A 19,962-nucleotide genomic window follows, 5' to 3' on the forward strand; every position below is an offset into this window, starting at 1 on the left:
AGCAAGCAAGGACAACAGTGAAAAATGGCAGATGGAGCAATAATAACTGACATGATCCAAGATATCATGATATTTTTAGTGATATCTGTAAACTATCTTTCTAAACGTTAACATGTTGCTAATGTACTGTTAAATGTGGTTAAAGTTACCATTGTTTCTTACTGTATTCACGGAGACAAGAGCCATGTCGTTATTTTCATTATTAAACACTTGCAGTCTGTATAATTCATAAACACAACTTCATTCTTTAGAAATCTCTCCAACAGTGTGTAACATTAGCTTTAGCTATGGAGCACTATCAAACTCATTCAGAATCAAATAGGGGTGTAATGATATATCGAAGTACGATGTTTCACGATGCAAAAATGTTACGATATGTATCGTAGAGTGATGGCGATACTTTTACGATATGAGGGCAGTCTAATCTTATTGCTTGAGCTGCCGACGTGACCTACTCTGCAACATGGAGGTGGCAGTGAGAGAAGCCGGGTTGTCACCGCATATAAGGGACATGTCTGAATCAGCTCTCCAGTTAAGTAAGTGTTTCGCGCACACATCAAATCTTGCAAGCAGGTTTAAAACGTTTGCATGACCGTCATGTCGGTTGCATTAGAAAAGTCATGGCTTTCTTTCACCGCAGTGCCACAGCAAGAGCTGTGCTCACAGAAAAGCAAAAGATTTGTTTGTTTTCCAGGCGCATCGAGATGAAAAATTCTCAACTTTTCAGAATGCCGCAAGCACACCGCAGGCCATGTGACAAGAACCAACCGATCAGCTATGGCCTTTCAATAACAAAACATCAAAATCTCAGCCGAACAGCTGATCATAGCTGTACAGGGTGGTTTTTATATCTTATCTCCATAAATATATCTAGTAAAGGTAATGCAAGGGCTAGAAATCAATTTATCCTTTGCTGAAACTTCACTCCTCTTGGAGAGCGCAGTTCATGGCTGCATAGCAGCAACCGACGCCACAGGAGCGCAAGAGCTTTGGAAAGAAGAAGCGGTGCGGCCGCGCCTTCTATGCGTTTTTAGACGCGATATGTGAACGGTCCCTTAAGATTCTTAATTCTAAGTTCATTAAATTTAACTTTTTTTTTTTTTTTTTTTTCAGTGACAGACAGACCTATTCTGCTGTTAATTTGAATACAGAAGGTTTTTATTAAACCCTGAAACGTGATCTTGTATGTACAACAATGAAAATTATTGAAATGTAACATTTTTTTTAAATAAATCTTAAAGAATTTCAGTTTCATTTTTTTTCAAAATATCATGTTGCGTATCGTATCGTGAACTCAGTATCGAGATGCGTACCGTATCATGACCTGAGCATATCATTACACCCCTAGAATCAAATGTAAACATCCAAATAAATACCATACTTACATGATCCGATAGGCTGCATGATGAACATTTTGTAAAGATCCATTTTGAGGGTTATGTTAGCTGTTTATGCAATGTATTATAAAGTTGCAAGCTTGGGGGCGGGGAGCGCGAGCATTTAAAGGGGCCACCCTCTGAATCGGCGCATTTATAATTATGCCCCAAAATAGGCAGTTAAAAAACGGAATAAAAAAAAAAAAATCTATGGGGTATTTTAAGCTGAAACTTCAGACACATTCAGGGGACACCTTAGACTTATATTACATCTTGTGAAAAAGCGTTCTATGGCACCTTTAAAAGATAGAAACATGCATCAAAACACACTTCAAGATATATATAATTACATATAGGCTGACCTGGAAAAAAAAATTTAGTTCACAAGAAGTTTTCAGCTGACGAAAATTTGTGGTGAACAGGTGAGTATGATGATTTCTCAAAGATCATGTGACACAGAAGCCTGGAGTAATGATGCTGAAAATTCAGCTTTGATCACAGGAATAAATTACATTTTGAAATATACAACAGAAATCAGTTTATTTTAAATTGCAATAATATTTCACAGTATTACTGTTTTTACTTTATTTTTGATCAAATAAATACAGCCTTTGTGAGATTAAGAGACTACTTTCAAAACATAAAAAAAAAACAAAAAAAACCTTAATGTTTCCAAACTTTTGACCGGTACTGTACATGCAGTGAAGATAATCAATGTAAGCGTTGCCTGAACCAAATTTGTGTGGCTATTATTAATATGTTTAAATGAAAATGAGAAGAGGCAGATTGGTGTTTTATAACATGTTTTGTATAATGTTGCTAGCGGTTAAACATACAGAGATAACCAGAGTAGCCAGAGCAAGCCTAGTTATCAAGATTGCTGCTGTTGCATTTTGCAGATAATTTAGAATTACTGAACCTTGCGTACTTGGTATTGAGAAACACCTAAACTCACTTGTTCACCACTCATTTTCGCCAGCTATAAACTCCTTGTAAACTTATTTTCTATATGTGATTTATTTTGTTTTATATATAACTATATATGTCTTGAAATGTGTTTTGATGCATGTTTCTTTCTTTTATTTCCCCTATTCCATTGTATTTTATTTGTATGTTCTTTTAAAGCGCTTTGAGATGCAAATTTTAAAGGTGCTATAAAACAGTTTATTATTATTATTATTATTAATATTATTATTATTATTATAAATGCATGTTTTTGGGCTTCTTTCGGGAGACTAGTGTAAATTGACCCATAGCAAAGCGCCATCTGCTGTTTTGGAAGAGGAAGTTGCTCAACTGCATTTGTGAGAAAATCCGCCTGCACACATTTGTGAGAAAATCAAGCGTTTGTATGCACTAGATTTGGCATTTGTTCAAAGATTACATGCCATTTGTAGGATGGTTTGTATTTATTTGTCAAATATGATGTAGGCTTATTTATTTATATTTGTAAAAACACAATACACAATATTTGTTACTCATGAGTTTTTGCTCAAACTGACCTTTGTATTTGCACATCACTTTCTGTTTGTTTGCGAGTCAAGTTTTCCTTTGCAAAACAGATTGTTTGTTTGCAAAATGCTGGATTTGTTTAGTAATGGCACAATATTAACTCCATAGATGCCGTGCCAGCCACTTGTGTTGATAGTGTAATATGAACTTTTTCCCAATAGGGCCATTCGTACCATTGTGTTAAGCAGCTTTCCTGAGAAACAGACCAAACCTGGACCACATCAGCTGAATATGTAAGAAAGGAATGACAGAGGTGTCTGTTCTTTGTCTTGTGTGGGGTTGAATTTGTACTAATAGTTTTGTGTGTCCTGTAGGATGAATCTGGTCCAGCAGGAAAAGGAACTCATGGAGAACATACTGAGTGTGGTATGACTGGAACTTGCTTTTAAGATATATGCTTGTAGCTGTCTGCATTGTTTTATATACTGATATCTAGGGCTGTTGCGATGACCGCAATATTATACCACGCTATTGAAGAGCCAACTACAGAGGAACGCAAGAACCACGGTAGAAGTCTGCGCGGGACTGTTTTTTTCGTCCTGCTCCCGCAATGGTTCTATTCCGCACAAACCCGCTCCCGCCTAAAATTCACTCTGTGTTCACCCGCTATCCGCATATAGTGATTTTCTTCCCGACCCGATGGGTCCCGCTAAAGATCGTTTCCAGAATCTCGCGTTTAAACTTCCCCTAAAGAAAGAGAGTGATTGGGGATAACAAATATAAAATGTTGCATATATACAAGATTTGTTATTTCTATGTCTATGATGCTGTCAACACCCTAAAAAATGTCAGAGAAAAACTGTTGGCTTACAAGCTATAGGCCTACTGCAAAATGAAATCTTTTTTAACATCCACGCAAGAACAGAATGACGCTAACGACCGTTTCAGAACATCTCTCTCCATTCAACCCCTTGTCACGCAGGCCTGGCCAGGCCATCCCCGGAGTATCAAGTGGGTTCTGGGGATAATATCTCAAGGCTACTCACTCCAGTTTGCTTGCAGACCCCCGCGTTTTGGCAGGGTGCTTCCCACTTCAGTAAACACGGACGACGCTCACGTCCTCCAAGCCGAAGTGATGTCTCTGTTAGAGAAGGGGCCTATAGAAATAGTCTCCCCCTCAGAGAGCGATTACAGCCATTACTTCCTCATTGCCTAGAATGAAGGCGGTCTCAGACTCATCTTAGACCTCAGACTCCTGAACCTTTCCCTCATGAGACGGAAGTTCAAGATGTTAACGCTGAAGCAGATCCTCGCGCAGGTTTGCCCCGGGGACTGATTCTGCTTGCTGGACCTGAAAGATGCATATTTTCACATCCAGATAGCCCCCCATCACAGGCGATTTCTTGAGATTCGCATTCGAGGGTGTGGCTTACCAATATACAGTCCTTCCATTCGGGCTGTCCCTAGCTCCTCGCACTTTTACCAAGTGCATGAACGCGGCGCTTTCCCCACTGAGACAGTTGGGAATCCGGGTTCTCAATTATCTCGACGACTGGCTCATCCTAGCCCAGTCACGTCACGAGCCGAGCTGGAGCATCACAGATTCGTGTTACTCAGCCACATGGAGTGCCTGGGTCTCAGGGTCAACTTTGCCAAGAGCTCACTGCTCCCCAGCCAACGTATAATGTTCCTGGGTGCAGTCTTCGACTCAGCCCGTATGACGGCTGTAGTATCGCCAGAGCGCGCTCTGGCCATTCAGCAGCTCGCGGCATCGGTCAAGAACAGAGCCTATCTCTCTCTGAAGTACTTCCAGAGGATGCTAGGGCTGATGGCTTCCACCTTCCCAGTTCTGCAGCTCGGCCTTCTTCGGATGCGGCCTCTGCAATACTGGTTGAAGTTCCGGGTCCCTCCTCACGCCTGGTGGCACGGCCGCCTGCGTCTCGGGGTCAGTCAGGCCTGTTTGACAGCTCTGAAACCCTGGATGAACCCTGTATGGTTCAGTCAAGGTGTACCCCTACAGGCGGTGTCCAGAAGGATGGTGCTCTCAACAGATGCATCCAACACAGGTTGGGGTGCTCTTTGCAAGGGCAGACCGGCCTTCGGCTCGTGGTCTCACGAAGAAAGCCATCTGCACATCAACTGCCTCAATGTTGGCAGTGATGTTGGCCCTTCACGCGTTTTAGGCACACCTGACGGGATGCCACGTCTTAAGTCCAGTCAGACAGCATGACAGTGGTGTCATACATAAATCACCAGGGCGGTCTTTCGTCCAGCCGCTTATGCGCTCTAGAATGGGCATTACTGAGGTTTCAGTCACTCAGAGTGACTCACATACTCGGGAGAACAAACTTCGGAGCAGATCTCGGAGCAGTGTCCCCTCAGACGAGTGGATGCTCCACCCCCAGACGGTTATCACGATCTGGGAGTTCTTCGGGAAGGCAGAGCTAGACCTCTTCGCCTCAGAAGACAACTCTCACTGCCCAATTTATTTCTCGGAGGACGATGCGCTGGCTCACGTCTGGCCCAGCACCCTCCTTTACGCTTTCCCCCGATTGCTCTGATCTCGCAGATCATCAGACAAATCAGGGAAGACAAGCACAGAGTCCTCCTGGTGGCCCTGCTCTAGAGGAGCCAAGTTTGGTCCTCAGAGCTGTTCAGGCTTTCCACGAAAGCTCCATTGCCGATCCCCCTGAGACGGGACCTCCTCTCTCAGGCGAACAGGACGATTTGGCATCCCCAGCCAGAACTCTGGGCTCTGCACCTCTGGTCCCTCAATGGGAGCCTGCTAACCTCCCCGGGGACATGCTGATTACCATCTCTCAGGCGAGAGCTCCGTCCATGAGACGCCTCTACGCCCAGAAATGGTCGGTCTTTGTTGGCTGGTGTTCTGTGTTTTCTTTTTTCGTTAGGTTATGCCCTTCTCGTTTTACACTTCGTGCATGTATACTGAATATTAAATAAGTTTTGTAATGATAACATAACGTGTATCATTTGTACAAAGGCTCCATGGATTTGCACTTATCAAGCTTACACAGACAGTGAATCTGAAAGAAATTGACTGAGCACGTGCGATTATCTGTATCTGCACTTCAGGCCGATGACATATATTCGTGAAAAAAGGTTGTAGTTTCCAGGGAGAGCAAAATTTCTGTCTTGGCATCAAAACATTGCTGGTCAGCTGAGCCTTCTAAAGTGGCGCTCAAAGTTAAAATGATTTCAACAGCTTTTTTCATTACGTCTCTCTTTGAATGAATCAGCGTTTTTGAACGTGTAGTTGAATAAACAGTTTAAAAACGTACTCGAAGACAGTCACTTGCCGCCACGTTATAGCGTAACAATTAGGGATGGGTATCATTAAGGTTTTAACGGTATTACTACTCTTACCGATACTGCTTATCGATCCGGTACTTTAACGGTATTCTTATTGGTACTTTTTGTTTTTATATATATATATATATATATATATATATATATATATATATATATATATATATATATATATATATATATATATATATATAGAGCTGAATTAACTTTGCTTTATATTATATGGTGTCTGGCATTTTTGGTGTTTTATATAATATACAGTAAGAACATGAACAAAGAAACAAAGTAAAACAAACTGACAAATACAATAAAACAAAGATACAAATGAAATAAAGTGCTTTCATTTGTTCATGTGTTCAGGTAAGTAATATAGGCCTAGCCTATAAAAGAAAAGTAAAGTAAGTATAAGAAGTAAAGTAACCAAATGTAAAATAACACTGCATGGTTTTCACAGTATAAATTAATAGATTAATGCTTATTAAAGCTAACTATATTCAGATGAAGAGCTGTGAGTGATTTTCTCTTTGCATTTTCTTGTTTGATTAACACTGATGGCATAATCATCAGTAGGTGACTGCTGTCACTTTAAGACAATAGATATTAACACACATCGGATTTTCTCCCAGCTGTTCATGTACACTTACAATATAAACTGCGTTTAAGTAGCTAAACACGTTCCAATCCGGTTATTTTAACATATTTTTGTGCGCGTTTTATCGTTTGAACGTGCACCTGAAGCCCAACGTGTAATTTGTTTGTCTATTTGCGATCCGTTTTGGAGCGCGCGCGCACACAATTCAGCCTGAGGAACAGCGTCTCTTGCGCGGATTACTGTGCTTTCAACGTTTTAAAACGTTGATAATTATCAAACATTTACTGCAATTTAGCAACAGTAAAGACTGGATTTTACAACAGTCACCGACTGTGCTGATTCTGACGTTAAGTTTGGGTTTAGGGAGGAATGAACGCGCGAATAGAAGGTGTGCTAGATGAAACGCGGCTAGTTTTTAATAGTTTTACCTCCGATATCATCTTTCTGATCCTTGGAAGCCAAAATCGAAATCAAAAATAAAATAAGCATAATATCACAGGCCTAAAGTGTAAGCAGACGTTTAGTTGTTTAGTTCTCCATTAAACAGGGCTTTCATGTGAGCGGCTGCGCGCGCTGTAGCTCCTGAGCGCGATCTCTCTTCTGGATTGCGAAAGCAAAAATGCATCATACACAAATATCCTAATATTATTGCATACATACGCAGCTGGCGACTCTGGCGAGATAGAATTCGCAAGATAATGTCTATATAGCAATAATAGTGTACGTGTATTTTCTTCATAATTTCTCCAGTACCGATAGCAGAATCGTTAACATCAGAGCTTATCTTTACACCGGTCTTTCATAATTTAGCCCCGGGGCCAATATAATACCGGGTTTCGGTACCCATCCCTAGTAACAATGTAACGGCACTGACTGACAGCCTGTCTAGATCGCGCGGAGATGAGTTATTCTGCTTATACTGGTGAAATACCAGCAGAAAGTCTCTTGTCCAGTCGAAAATCGAGGATCAGCACTATCTGTTATACATATAACAATAGCCCTACAGTCTTATTGTCAGGTTTATGTTATGTTATGTGGACCCTTATTTTGACATTCTTTTCTGTTTATTTCACTTCCTGTTTCAATGCACGATTAGCTGTGCATTATTACCATGACTATGTTTTGCTTAAGTGTTATTTGACATAATTAAGATTATTTTTTTTTCTGACAGTTTAATTCTGAGATCGTGTCATATTTTATTACAGTTTATTCACTATAGTTTAAAAAAAAATGGTATTATTTATTGAAATGTTTAAGCTGTCGGAATGCATTTTGGTGTATAATGGTGTGTATGTGTATATATATAAATATAAATTTTTTAATCGCAATTTAATTTCACACTTATCGTGAAATTAAGCATACATCATTTATCTTGTTTAACATGTACATTTTGCCATCATTGCCTATATACAGCAAAGTAAACCATCAGATTTTTCAGCTTTTTTTCAAGGTAAATTTTTCAAAAAAATGTCTTTCCAAAATAGGACACCAAATATTTTTTATATAATTCATATATTTATGTGCACCAAAGCACTCATAAAAAATAAAAAAAAATCACAGCAAAAAAACGTTTCAGGATTCATAGTGTATATGTACAACATCAGAGAGCTTGTTTACATTTTAGATAAGTCAATTTGCCATACTGAACAGGACAACATGGAGATGCCAAAAAACCCCTAATCCAACCGCCCTGTCCTGCACATATATATATACGAAGTACACATGAACATACACAGGACAAATCCAAACATTATCCTGAATGTGTGTGAAAACAACGTGAATGTACCGAAATGTGTCTGTGCATCAAGACAATGTGCGATCAGTGCGTCGAGAGTGCTCATACATGATTTGTTTGCGCATCAATATAACGGACTCATGCGTGCTTAATGTCAATATATAATATATACACAGTTGTGGGCAGAATTATTGGCACCCTTGGTAAATATGATCAAAGGTGACTAAAAATAAATCTGCAATGTTTATCCTTTTGATCTTTAATTCATATAATTAGCAAAAATCTAACCTTTCATTGAAGGAAAAGAATTGAAAGTCGGGGGAAAATCACATTATGAAAAAGTTTTGATGGATACAGTGTTAATTTCGTTGACGAATAATTTTCGTCATAATTTTCGTCAACATTTTTTCATGGACGAAAACGAGATGATGACTAAATAAAAATGCGTTTTGAATGACTAAAACTATGACTAAAATCTACTCTAATTTTCGTCATTGAATAAAAACGAGACAAATGAAAGAGAGGGACGATTTGGGAAGATATCCAGTCAGGACTGCCGTCCTGTGTGGAAGATGCGCACATTTGAAGTGTAATGTGCTGATGTAACCGCGGGAAAAGCAGCGCTGCTGCGCACTCTACAGGCTCGCGCAGCAGCACTCCAGACTGCTTCGCAATTAATGAATAGTGCACATTTATGCCAAGCGATTGCTTATAAGCTAATGATGATGAATTATGACAATGTTTATATGGTAGTATGTTTTAGACTATTGTAAGAATGCATATTTTATCACCCTAATGAGCAGCCTGCTACAGTGCAGACTGCAGACACTTCAGTATAAGAGTCACGGTGTATTTCGGGATGGTTTATAATTATTATTTTTTCCTTGTCATTATTGTTATTTTGTTTACACAAACTGTATTTAATTTTATTTCTATTTAATTCATAGTAAATTACTGTATCTATGAACATTATTTGACACATTATTCAATATATTTTACAAGCATAAGGGTCATTATAGTTAAACCTAAAACTGAAGATATCTTCATTACTTGAAATAAACGTTAACTGAAATAAAAAATAAATATATAAAAAAAATTACACATTTTATTTCATCTAGTTTCTAAGCTTTAGCTTAACCTGAGGTATTAAAATAACAAACAGAAATAAAAACTTATAGACATTTAAAAGCAAAAACTTAAACATAAACACAAAAATTACTAAAGCTTTTAACTAAAATTACAATGAAAGCAGAAAAATTAAAATTAAAAACTTTAAAAAAAATTTAAATGAAACCTATAATAGTACCTCAATGATGTCAATCCCTGAAAAGGACTGAATTTTACTCTTTCGTGTCTTTTTGCACTTGAACGGTCAAACTGTCCGCTTTGGCAAGCAAAGTACAGTTGGGTGAACATAAACAGTTTGGGGAATATCAGATGTACCTATATCAGTGTATAGGATCTGTGTATTGTTAGAGAAATGCTTAATGCATTACAATTTAACTAAATTAGATTTTAGTCGACTTAAATCTTATGATATTTAGTCGACTAAAACTAGACTTAAACTAAAACAATTTCCGATGACTAAACTATGACTAAAACTAAATGGCATTTTAGTCAAAAGTCTATGACTAAAACTAAATCAAAATTTGCAATCAAAGTAAACACGATTGCGGTGACGTACAGGAGTTGTACATTAAGCACGCTTTAGTCCATTATATTGATGCGCAAACAAATCCTGTATGAGCGCTCTCAACACACTGATCGCACATTGTATTTATGCACAGACACATTTCAGTACATTCACATTGTTTTCTCACACATTGAGGATAATGTTTTGATTTGTCCTGTGTATGTTGCTGTGTACTTTAGTACATAGGCAGGTCAAGGTTGGTTTAGGTTTTTTGCCATCTGTTAAGTATTGCAACTTGTCTAAAATGTAAACAAGCTCTTTGCTGTTGCACATACTATACACTGTGAATTCTGAAATGTTTTTTTGCTGTTTTTATGGGTGCTTTGGTATACATAAATGTATGAATTATATGGACTCATATCATGTCCTTTTTTTGGAAAGACACCTAAATTTACCTTGAGAAAAGCTGAAAAATACAGTTTTGTAAGAATCACACTTCAATCTGATGGTTTACTTTGCTGGATATAGGCAATGATGGCAAAATGGATGAGTTAAACAAGATAAATGGTGTATGCTTAATTTCACGTTAAGTTTGCGATTAAGTGTGATTAATTGCACAAAAGGGTGTGCGATTAATCGCTATAAAAAAATTAATCTATTGACTGCCCCTGATAGATAGAAAGAGATGAAAAAAAGCTGAAAAATCTGATGGTTTACTTTGCTGGATATAGGCAATGATGGCAAAATGTACATGTTAAACAAGATAAATGATGTATGCTTAATTTCACGATAAGTGTGAAATTAAATTGCGATTTAAAAAAATAAAATAAAATAAATAAATAAATAAATAAATAAATAAATAAATAAATAAATAAATAAATAAATATATATATATATATATATATATATATATATATATATATATATATATATATATATATATATATATATATATATATATATATATATATATATATATACACACAGTACAGTCCAAAAGTTTGGAACCACTAAGATTTTTAGTGTTTTTAAAAGAAGTTTCATCTGCTCACCAAGGCTACATTTATTTAATTAAAAATACAGTAAAAACAGTAATATTGTGAAATATTATTACAATTTAAAATAACTGTTTTATATTTGAATATATTTCACAAAGTAATTTATTCCTGTGATGGCAAAGCTGAATTTTCAGCATCATTACTCCAGTCTTCAGTGTCACATGATCCTTCAGAAATCATTCTAATATGCTGATCTGCTGCTCAAGAAACATTTAATGTGTACAATTGTACAAAATATTTGTGTACAATATTTTTTTTTCAGGATTATTTGATGAATAGAAAGTTCAAAAGAACAGTGTTTATCTGAAATCTAATCTTTTGTAACATTATAAATGTCTTTACTGCCACTTTTGATTGATTTAATGCATCCTTGCTGAATAAAAAAAAATAAAAATAAAAATTCTTACTGACCCCAAACTTTTGAACGGTAGTGTATAATGCTACAGAAGCTTTGTATTTCAGATAAATGCTGTTCTTTTGAACTTTCTATTCATCAAGGAATCCTGAAAAAAAAAAAAAAAGTACACAACTGTTTTCAACATTGAAAATAATCATAAATGTTTATTGAGCAGCAAATCAGCATATTAGAATGATTTCTGAAGGATCATGTGACACTGAAGACTGGAGTAACGATGCTAAAAATTCAGCTTTGCATCACAGGAATAAATTACTTTGTCAAATATATTTAAATAGTACACAGTTATTTTAAATTGTAATAATATTTCACAATATTACTGTTTTTTACTGTATTTTTAATTAAATAAATGTAGCCTTGGTGAGCAGACGAAACTTCTTTTAAAAACATTAAAAATCTTAGTGGTTCCAAACTTTTGGACTGTACTGTATATAAGCATTATCACACGAGTAGCCGTGCCATATGGCTGTATATCAGCACGGCTGTGATTCGGCTGTATATACCACAATTAAATACATTTTGAAATATAAAAAATAATAAACAAGGCTCAAACATCCATTTCATAACAAACGTGTGTTTATTTTATTTTAGCACTTCTGTCAGTGAAACAACACACTACAACCAGTAGATAATGGTAACCTAAATAATGAAAGAAAGTTAAAACATTATTTTAAAAAACATTCATTTTATATTTCCCTACAAAAATGTGTCGTATACCGCTCTCCTTTTAGTGAGGATGTTGGACATGAGCAGGAAAGAGACAATCTCTTTTCTAACATCTTCATGTTCTCGCCTGATGTTACAAGCAACTGACACTTGTTGTAAAAGGTCTGAAGAGCAAATTTCATCTTCCGCAGGGGCAAGACATTTAGGCTATGTTTGATTTTGCGCTGCCAGAGAAAGCAAAACTAAATTCACTTGCGTGTGTGAAATGCGCTATAAACTTGACGCGCCATATCTAATCAAGTCTAATAACAAGCACAAACTGTGTTAAATATAATTTGACATGCAAGCAAAAAGGTATCTGCCGTGCAGCATTTTTCTACTTTACCACAGTAACGAATGTGAATATAAAAGGCCTAAATTAAGTAAACCAAAGGAAGTAACGTTTATAATCCCCTGTGAAAATGGGTGAGATGTGAGTGAAGATTTGGGATAAGAAACAAGAGATTGTCCAGTGGAATAACTAATGGAATATTGTTAATCGGGTGACCAGATCGCAAAACAGAATACAACAGAATACAAGAATACAGAATATGCACCCCCTTTTTCTAGAGATAAATGGTTTTCTTATTCTTCAAAATGCCATTTTTCTTTTCAAAGAAAGCTCATCATAGCCCTGTCACTTGTTTAACACTCTGCTCTTCAGCTCAGAGAACAGGCCACAGATTCTATCATGGTGTTAGAAAGAGCCCTGAACATTAAAAAAGACTTCTACATCCACACGCTTCGAACCCTTGACCTGCTAGCTGCTGATCCCAGTACAGCCAATGGAGAGACTGAATCCTCCACCGCAGGGCTGCACATCAGTGCCGATCACCTGCACTGTCAGGTGTGTCCTACAGAGAATATAAATGTCCCCATTCATCATGTAAAGATAAGTTCTGTTATTAAAAGTGAACAATGTTCATATCTGTCTGACAGGTGCATTACGATTTAGGAGGTATTTACTTTCAGCAAGGCTGTTCTGAGACATCAGTGTATGAGAAAGCCAGAGAACACTTTAGAATGGCACGAGAACTCCTCACAAAGGTGAGACATAATCAAATTAAAGGAACACTTTACCCAAAAAGGAACATGCTGTCATTATTTACTTTCATTTATAACTGAAATGCTATATTGATCAAATAGCATCCAGGATTGTATTAATCTGTTGAGATAATCAATATTCTGAATCATAATATTATTAATTTTGTTGTGTCTGATGGCAGCTGGATTTCTCTGCATCTCTTTGTTGTTTGGATGAGCAGCGGTTGGCTGGATACTGGAGCGCCTGCAGAACTCTGACTGGAACCTCAGACCCCAATGAGAGCCAACACACACCTTATGGCCAGATCAGCAGCTTCATGAGGAACCACAATTATGGGGTCAGCAAGAACTCTCAAAGCACTGTGGGGCTTAATATACTGGCAAACTTTAAATCTGCAAAATAACTCTAAAGAACTGCGTGCTCTTCTTTTTATAACTCGTATCACTCCGTAGACTAAAAGACACGTCAAAATAAGAGTCCTGCCTTAGTCAAGTAAAGAAAGTGCCTTAGAAAGTGCAGATCTTTTACATATTTAGACATACAAAAAATATTAATGTATACAAAAACAAATTAGAAGATTAATCACAATAAAGTGTTACAATAAGGAAGGATTATGTATTTAATTTATACAGTGAAGAATATGCAGTTATTTTACATTTGTTTACTCTGTACCTGAAAACTGTTAAACCTACCTTTTAAAAAGCACAGTTTATTTCATATATATAAACATACATATGAAATAAACAGTGATTTTTAGGTAGGTTTAACAGTTCTGTTGTATTTATGTAGGCCTGCTGAATGTTAAAGGGATAGTTCACCCAAAAATGAAAATTTGATGTTTAACTGCTTACCCCCAGGGCATCCAAGATGTAGGTGACTGTTTCTTCAGTAGAATCACAAATGATGATTTTTAACTCCAACCATTGCAGTCTGTCAGTCGTATAATGCATGCATGCATAATGCATACACACTTCACGCACCGGATGCCGTGCGCGCGCTCAAGGCAGTTAGACATGGTGTATTAGAGGTAAAAAAAATCATATAAATACTGTTCGGTTTCTCACACAAACCGATCGTTTCGTGTTTTAGGACATCAATGTGTCGTCACGAGCCGCAGGGTTTAATTTGGATTTGTCTGCATGTTTTTTTTTTTTTATCTCATAGATTGTTACCATTGGCATGCATTATACGACTGACAGACTGCAACATTTGAAGATAAAAATAGTTATTTGTGTTCTACTGAAGAAACTAAGTCACCTATATCTTGGATGTCTTGGGGGTATTATATATTATATAATATATTAAGTATATTTTGAACAAAATGAAACTGAAATTCAAACAAGATTTATTAAAAAAAACATGAACAAATTTCAATAATTTTCCTTGTTGTACATACAAGATCACATTTCAATAAAATAAATAAATACAAAATTTTAATAAAAACCTTCTGTATTCAAATTAACAGTTGAATAGGGCTGTCTGTCACTGAAAAAAAAATGTTAAATTTAACATGAACTTAGAATTATGAATAGGGGCTGTTCACATATCGCGTCTAAAACGCGTGGAAGGCGCGGCCGCACCGCTGCTTCTTCTTTCCAAAGCGCTTGCGCTCCCGTGCCGTCGGTCGTTGCTATGCAACCATGAACTGAGCTCTCCAAGAGGATCAGGATGTTTCTGCAAAGGATAAATGATTTCTAGCCCTTGCATTAGTTTTACTACGAGATATATTGATGGAGATAAGATATAAAAACCACCATGTATAGCTATGATCAGCTGTTCGACTGAGCTTTTGATGTTTTGTTACGGAAAGGCCATAGCTGATCGGTTGATTCTTGTCACACGACCTGCGGTGCGCTTGCGGCATTCTGAGAAGTTGAGAATTGCATGCACGTCGCGACCGCGTTGATCCCATTATGAGCGCGCCTGCCGCGCAGCTATTTGAAAATAATAACTGACTTGCACGCGGAAAAGACGCAATATGTGAACGGCCCCACAGAACTTCTTAAAGCAAAGCATCGCAAGCGTCTTTTGCTTTTCTGTGAGCACAGCTGTTGCTGTGCACTGCGGTGAAAGAAAGCCACGACTTTTCTCACGCGACCATGCAAGAGACTGACATGAGAAACGTTTAAACCTGCTTGCAAGATTCAATGTGTGCCCGAAACACTTACTGAACTAGAGAGCTGATTGAGACACACCATCTACGATAAATCGTTACACCCCTAATACTTATAGTAATTTAAAAATGTGGTAGCATTGGATCTGGACAGGAAGGATAACTCTGGGAGTTGGAAGGGGTGTGTCGCGATTCTGCCTTCTCACATCGCGATACAGGTTCGTGGACCTGCGTATCGCGATTTCGGTTTCATATCGCATATCGTTACAGCCCTAGAGCAGAGCGTAACTTGGAGTGGATTAGTGAACGAGAGGGTACAACCCCTTAGATGTCAGGGTCATGATTTCATTTATAATAATATTTTTTATAACATTTTAGACATTTATAGATTCATTCATAACATTAAATAGACATTAAACATTAAATTTTGTCAGAACCTCAAGTAAATTACGTTCTAATGTTTTGTTTTCAGAATTGTGGGAGAACTGTGATCTGTATTAAAAAAAATAAATAAAAAAAATTAAAAAATCATGAATTCAAAAATCCAGATTATTCAGAATCATAAATTCAGATTAAAAGAATATATTATATATTTGGCATATAACTAAATATACTATTAGCACTGTTTCTAATATTAAATCTTAAAATCTTAAAGATAAGGATGAATTCTTTACGCACATTAACAAGGCTTTGGGATAATCATGGTGCATTATAATCCAGGATTCTGAAACGTTTTCTTATTTTAAAGACGTGCCATTTCGCAAACCACTTTAGGTTTAGGTGTTTGCATCTCTGACTTAGTTTTAACAGCAGATGCCGCTGTAGGCTAGTTTTTAACTGCACACTCAGATGCTAATGAAAAAGAGTGCTGGACATCGATCGTGCGTTCTGATGAGTCATGTAATGCTGGGTGCACACTAATAGATTTTTGAAAACTTAAGAAGATTTTCAAAATGTGAGAGACCACAAACATGAGGAAAAAAAAAATCCTAGATTTAACCGCTTTGCTCCTATAGTGTGTGGTGTGCTGTTATGTGACAAAGACAGCAGACCACACAAACAGATTTTCAGCCAGAGTCCTGACTGTGAACACGGGAAATCTCACAAAATCTCTCGAGACTTCAGAATAAACTTTTTTTTTTAATTGATTTCCAACATATAATATAAAAGTACTGAGCAAATATGGACTACAACAAATAAATGGAAAATATACAGTATAATATAAATAATAATAGAGGTAAAAAAAAAAAAAAATATAATTTGAGAATAAACATGACGGATGATAGGCTGGAAGAAATTGCTTTGATAGTGTTTGGAATGATTTTTGTATGTTTTACAGGACAAGTTGTATAAACACTCGTGCTATTACCACAAATCGACAACCTGATCCTCCATCTCTGCTGTCCAAATCCATTTAACTTTGTGCTGTGCCATGACTGCATTTGTTATACTTCTTTCTTCTGTCAGTTCACTTTCTGATTGGATATTGTTTCGTTTCACGTCATAATTTCCAAGCGTGCACGCGTTTGTCCTCGGGGTTCCCCCCACACATCAGGATTTCTGATCGTAAATATTCAACATGTTGCGATCGGGGCGTCTCCGACGTTCTTCTGAGCAGATTCAGTCACTCTTAACACGCCTTACACCACAGGAAAATCTGATAAAATAATCTGAGATAATCTGTACAACCATCAAGATAATCGGGACATTACCTAGGATTGTCGGAAGGGGAGAAATCACCCAAAAAATCAGCCTGATTATCTTGTGGTGTGTACCCAGCATAAGTGGTTAAATATACTTGCACCTAGGCTCAGAATGTTTTTATGACACGTGATTAATGTAAACACAGCCCACTGCGAACCCTCTTGTAATTCGCTTCAGCCTTTTCAAATTTTATGAATGATTATTTTAGGTTTAAGTGGTGCGTTTAAAGGAACTGAAAGCAAGCAGAGTACGGGTGTTTCTAAAGAACGTAGTGCCATCTGCTGTTAAAAACTAAGCTAGAATCGATCCGAGAGAGAATCGCTATACATCAGAAAATATCAGAATCACTCCAGATTTTTTGTATCAGGAATTGATGTATTGTCCCAGCCCTAGTTATTTAATTTGTATCTTTCCTCTATTTGTCATACTGTTTATAATTTGCTTCTCTAGTATTTTTAATTAGAAAAATAAAATATAACTTATATATAATTTTTCAGAAAATAAGTAAAGTTTGTCAGGACAAACTTTTATGTTGGGTTGAAAGTTTGTTTTAAAAGCTTAGTATGTTTTATGACGTTAGCAATTTTTTCATGTTGTTAGCATGTTATCATGTGTCTAGCATTATTTTGCATTTTGCTAGCATGTTTATAGCATGTTTCAGTACATTGTTAGCATGAATTAGCATGTTTGCTAACATGTTACTAGCATGTCTTACCAAATTGTTAACATGTTGTTAGCATATTTTACCAAATTGCTAGCATGATTTAGCATGTTGTTAACACGTGTTAACACATTGCTAGCATGATTTAACATGTTGCTAGTATAAATTAGTATGTTGCTTGTATGGATTAACACATTTCTAGCATGTACTAGGCTCATTTCTAGGCATTGCTAGTGATAGATACTTGGTGAACAAAGCTTAAATACTCTTTATTAGAGTTACTGTATAAAATTTTGAACCCCTCAATGAAAGTCTATGGAATTTTCGTAGATTTGATCGTTTGTTTAATGAAAAACGTAAGTCTGGTCAGTTAGAAATGTTACAGCAGGTCTGACCCAAGTCCTGTGTTTGTAGTTTTAATGGTGTTTGGTGTTTTTATCTTTTTTGGCTACTTGAAAGATATTGGCAACTTTTACTCTCTACTTGACTACATTTTTGAGCAAGTAAATGTACTTTTTACTTCACTACATTTGTGATGAGTAATGCAATTACAGATTACATTTTTCATGGCAGCTAAATTTTTCTGCAACAGTTTCTGATATAAAGAAGCGATATCACCATCTAAGGGCATTGAAAGTACTATATCTTGTGCATTTTGCCTTTACTCCCCCAAAACTTACTTTACGTGAATGTGAGTGCATTAGCAGGTAGTTGCTGATCGCAGGTTTTTGATTTATTAGATGAGGAATTGACTGCAGCTGGTGATGAGGCTCAAACCAGCACATACAGTAGACTTTGACCATTTAATTTTACTTAACATTGTTTTATTTATCCGCTATATTGACATGACCGTTTTGAAGGATATTGGTTTACTTATGGCCACTTGAGCTTAACTGAGACTTAAGAGTTTGCAGACATTTGTAGACAGGTTGTTGTCAACCTTGATTTATTGCAATATTGAGGTGTTCAGTTTTGTTTTGATTTTAGAAAATAAAAAAATCAGTTGTTGCTTATTTTCACTGGCAGTCTCTCAGGACTAGTGCATCTCTGAGCCTACATTCAGCATGAGTAAAATACTTAAATACTGTTAAAATCAGATACTTTAAGACTTTTACTCAAGTCGTATTGGAATTGGTTACTTGTAACTTGTAGTGGAGTCATTTTCGATGCAAGGTATCAGTACTTTTACTCAAGTATGGTTTTTAGGTACTCTTTACACTTCTGATGGATTAGTATGTTGGCTTTGTCAAACCAACATAATGTTAAATACCAGTGCTTTAAGTTATAGTGGTGTTCATATAGACGATTTTTTTTTTTTTTTTTTTTTTAATGCCTAAATAAATTTACAAAATGAAAATGACTGTGTACAGAGATGTAACTGTACAGTGGAAACACCTCTGCCATCATTGTACCATTTGAGAACACATCTGTAAACTTTCTCCTCCAGCTCAGGCCAACGGGCTTTAGGCCCCGGTATACTTCAAACGAAATCGAAGAACGAACTGATGTGACGTAATTTTCGAACAAAATCAGGCCAAAACAAAGTTCGTTTTGTGTTCTTTTTGGAAGTTCGAAACGGCTTGCCAAAGCGAACTTTCAGGAAAAGTTTGTTCCAGCTGCAAAACACCTTCGTACTACAGTAGGTGGACAACCAAAATGGGTATTACCGCCGCGCATACCGCCGCCGCAGGGCCGTTGCGTTAACTGAAATTCAGTCGCGTGTGAAAAACTACCGCCAGGTGGCGCAAAGGGACGGATTGGAAAGTGACTGTAATGATAAAATGTCGGTTTGTAAACGGAGATGAAAAGACGAAGTAAAACAACAATAACATTATAATATAACATTTTAACATCCTTAAAAACCATTAGAAAATTTAAAGTGAGAGTTAATTTCAAAACGTGGGATAGTCTTTGGCTACAGTCTATGCATCAAAAATTAAAAGAAAGACTTTTACACAAAGTCTTACTGCATGCTATTGTCATTAAACTGTCATTACTAGGCATATATATATATATATATATATATATATATATATATATATATATATATATATATATATATATATATAGGAGCACACACACACGGATTAAAAATGTAATATTTTCATTCTGGTTTGCTCTTAGCAAAAAAAAAAAAAGTTCCATA

At 36.5% G+C, this 19,962-nt stretch overlaps 1 protein-coding gene across 3 annotated transcripts in view; it reads left to right on the plus strand.

The window, feature by feature from the left end:
* The window catches only part of ints8 (integrator complex subunit 8), a 63,157-nt gene that overhangs the window by 14,740 nt on the left and 28,455 nt on the right, over positions 1-19,962 (plus strand). For 2 of the 3 annotated variants that reach the window (XM_048186129.1, XM_048186127.1), the window contains 5 exons: positions 3,050-3,121; positions 3,203-3,254; positions 12,958-13,140; positions 13,233-13,340; positions 13,520-13,675. In XM_048186129.1, the coding sequence (XP_048042086.1) occupies positions 3,050-3,121; positions 3,203-3,254; positions 12,958-13,140; positions 13,233-13,340; positions 13,520-13,675 (571 nt within the window). The remainder of the gene's footprint in view (positions 1-3,049; positions 3,122-3,202; positions 3,255-12,957; positions 13,141-13,232; positions 13,341-13,519; positions 13,676-19,962) is intronic. The other variant, XM_048186128.1, reaches the window with a different exon arrangement.

Source organism: Megalobrama amblycephala, linkage group LG3, assembly GCF_018812025.1.
Source record: "Megalobrama amblycephala isolate DHTTF-2021 linkage group LG3, ASM1881202v1, whole genome shotgun sequence".
Lineage (NCBI taxonomy): Eukaryota > Metazoa > Chordata > Actinopteri > Cypriniformes > Xenocyprididae > Megalobrama > Megalobrama amblycephala.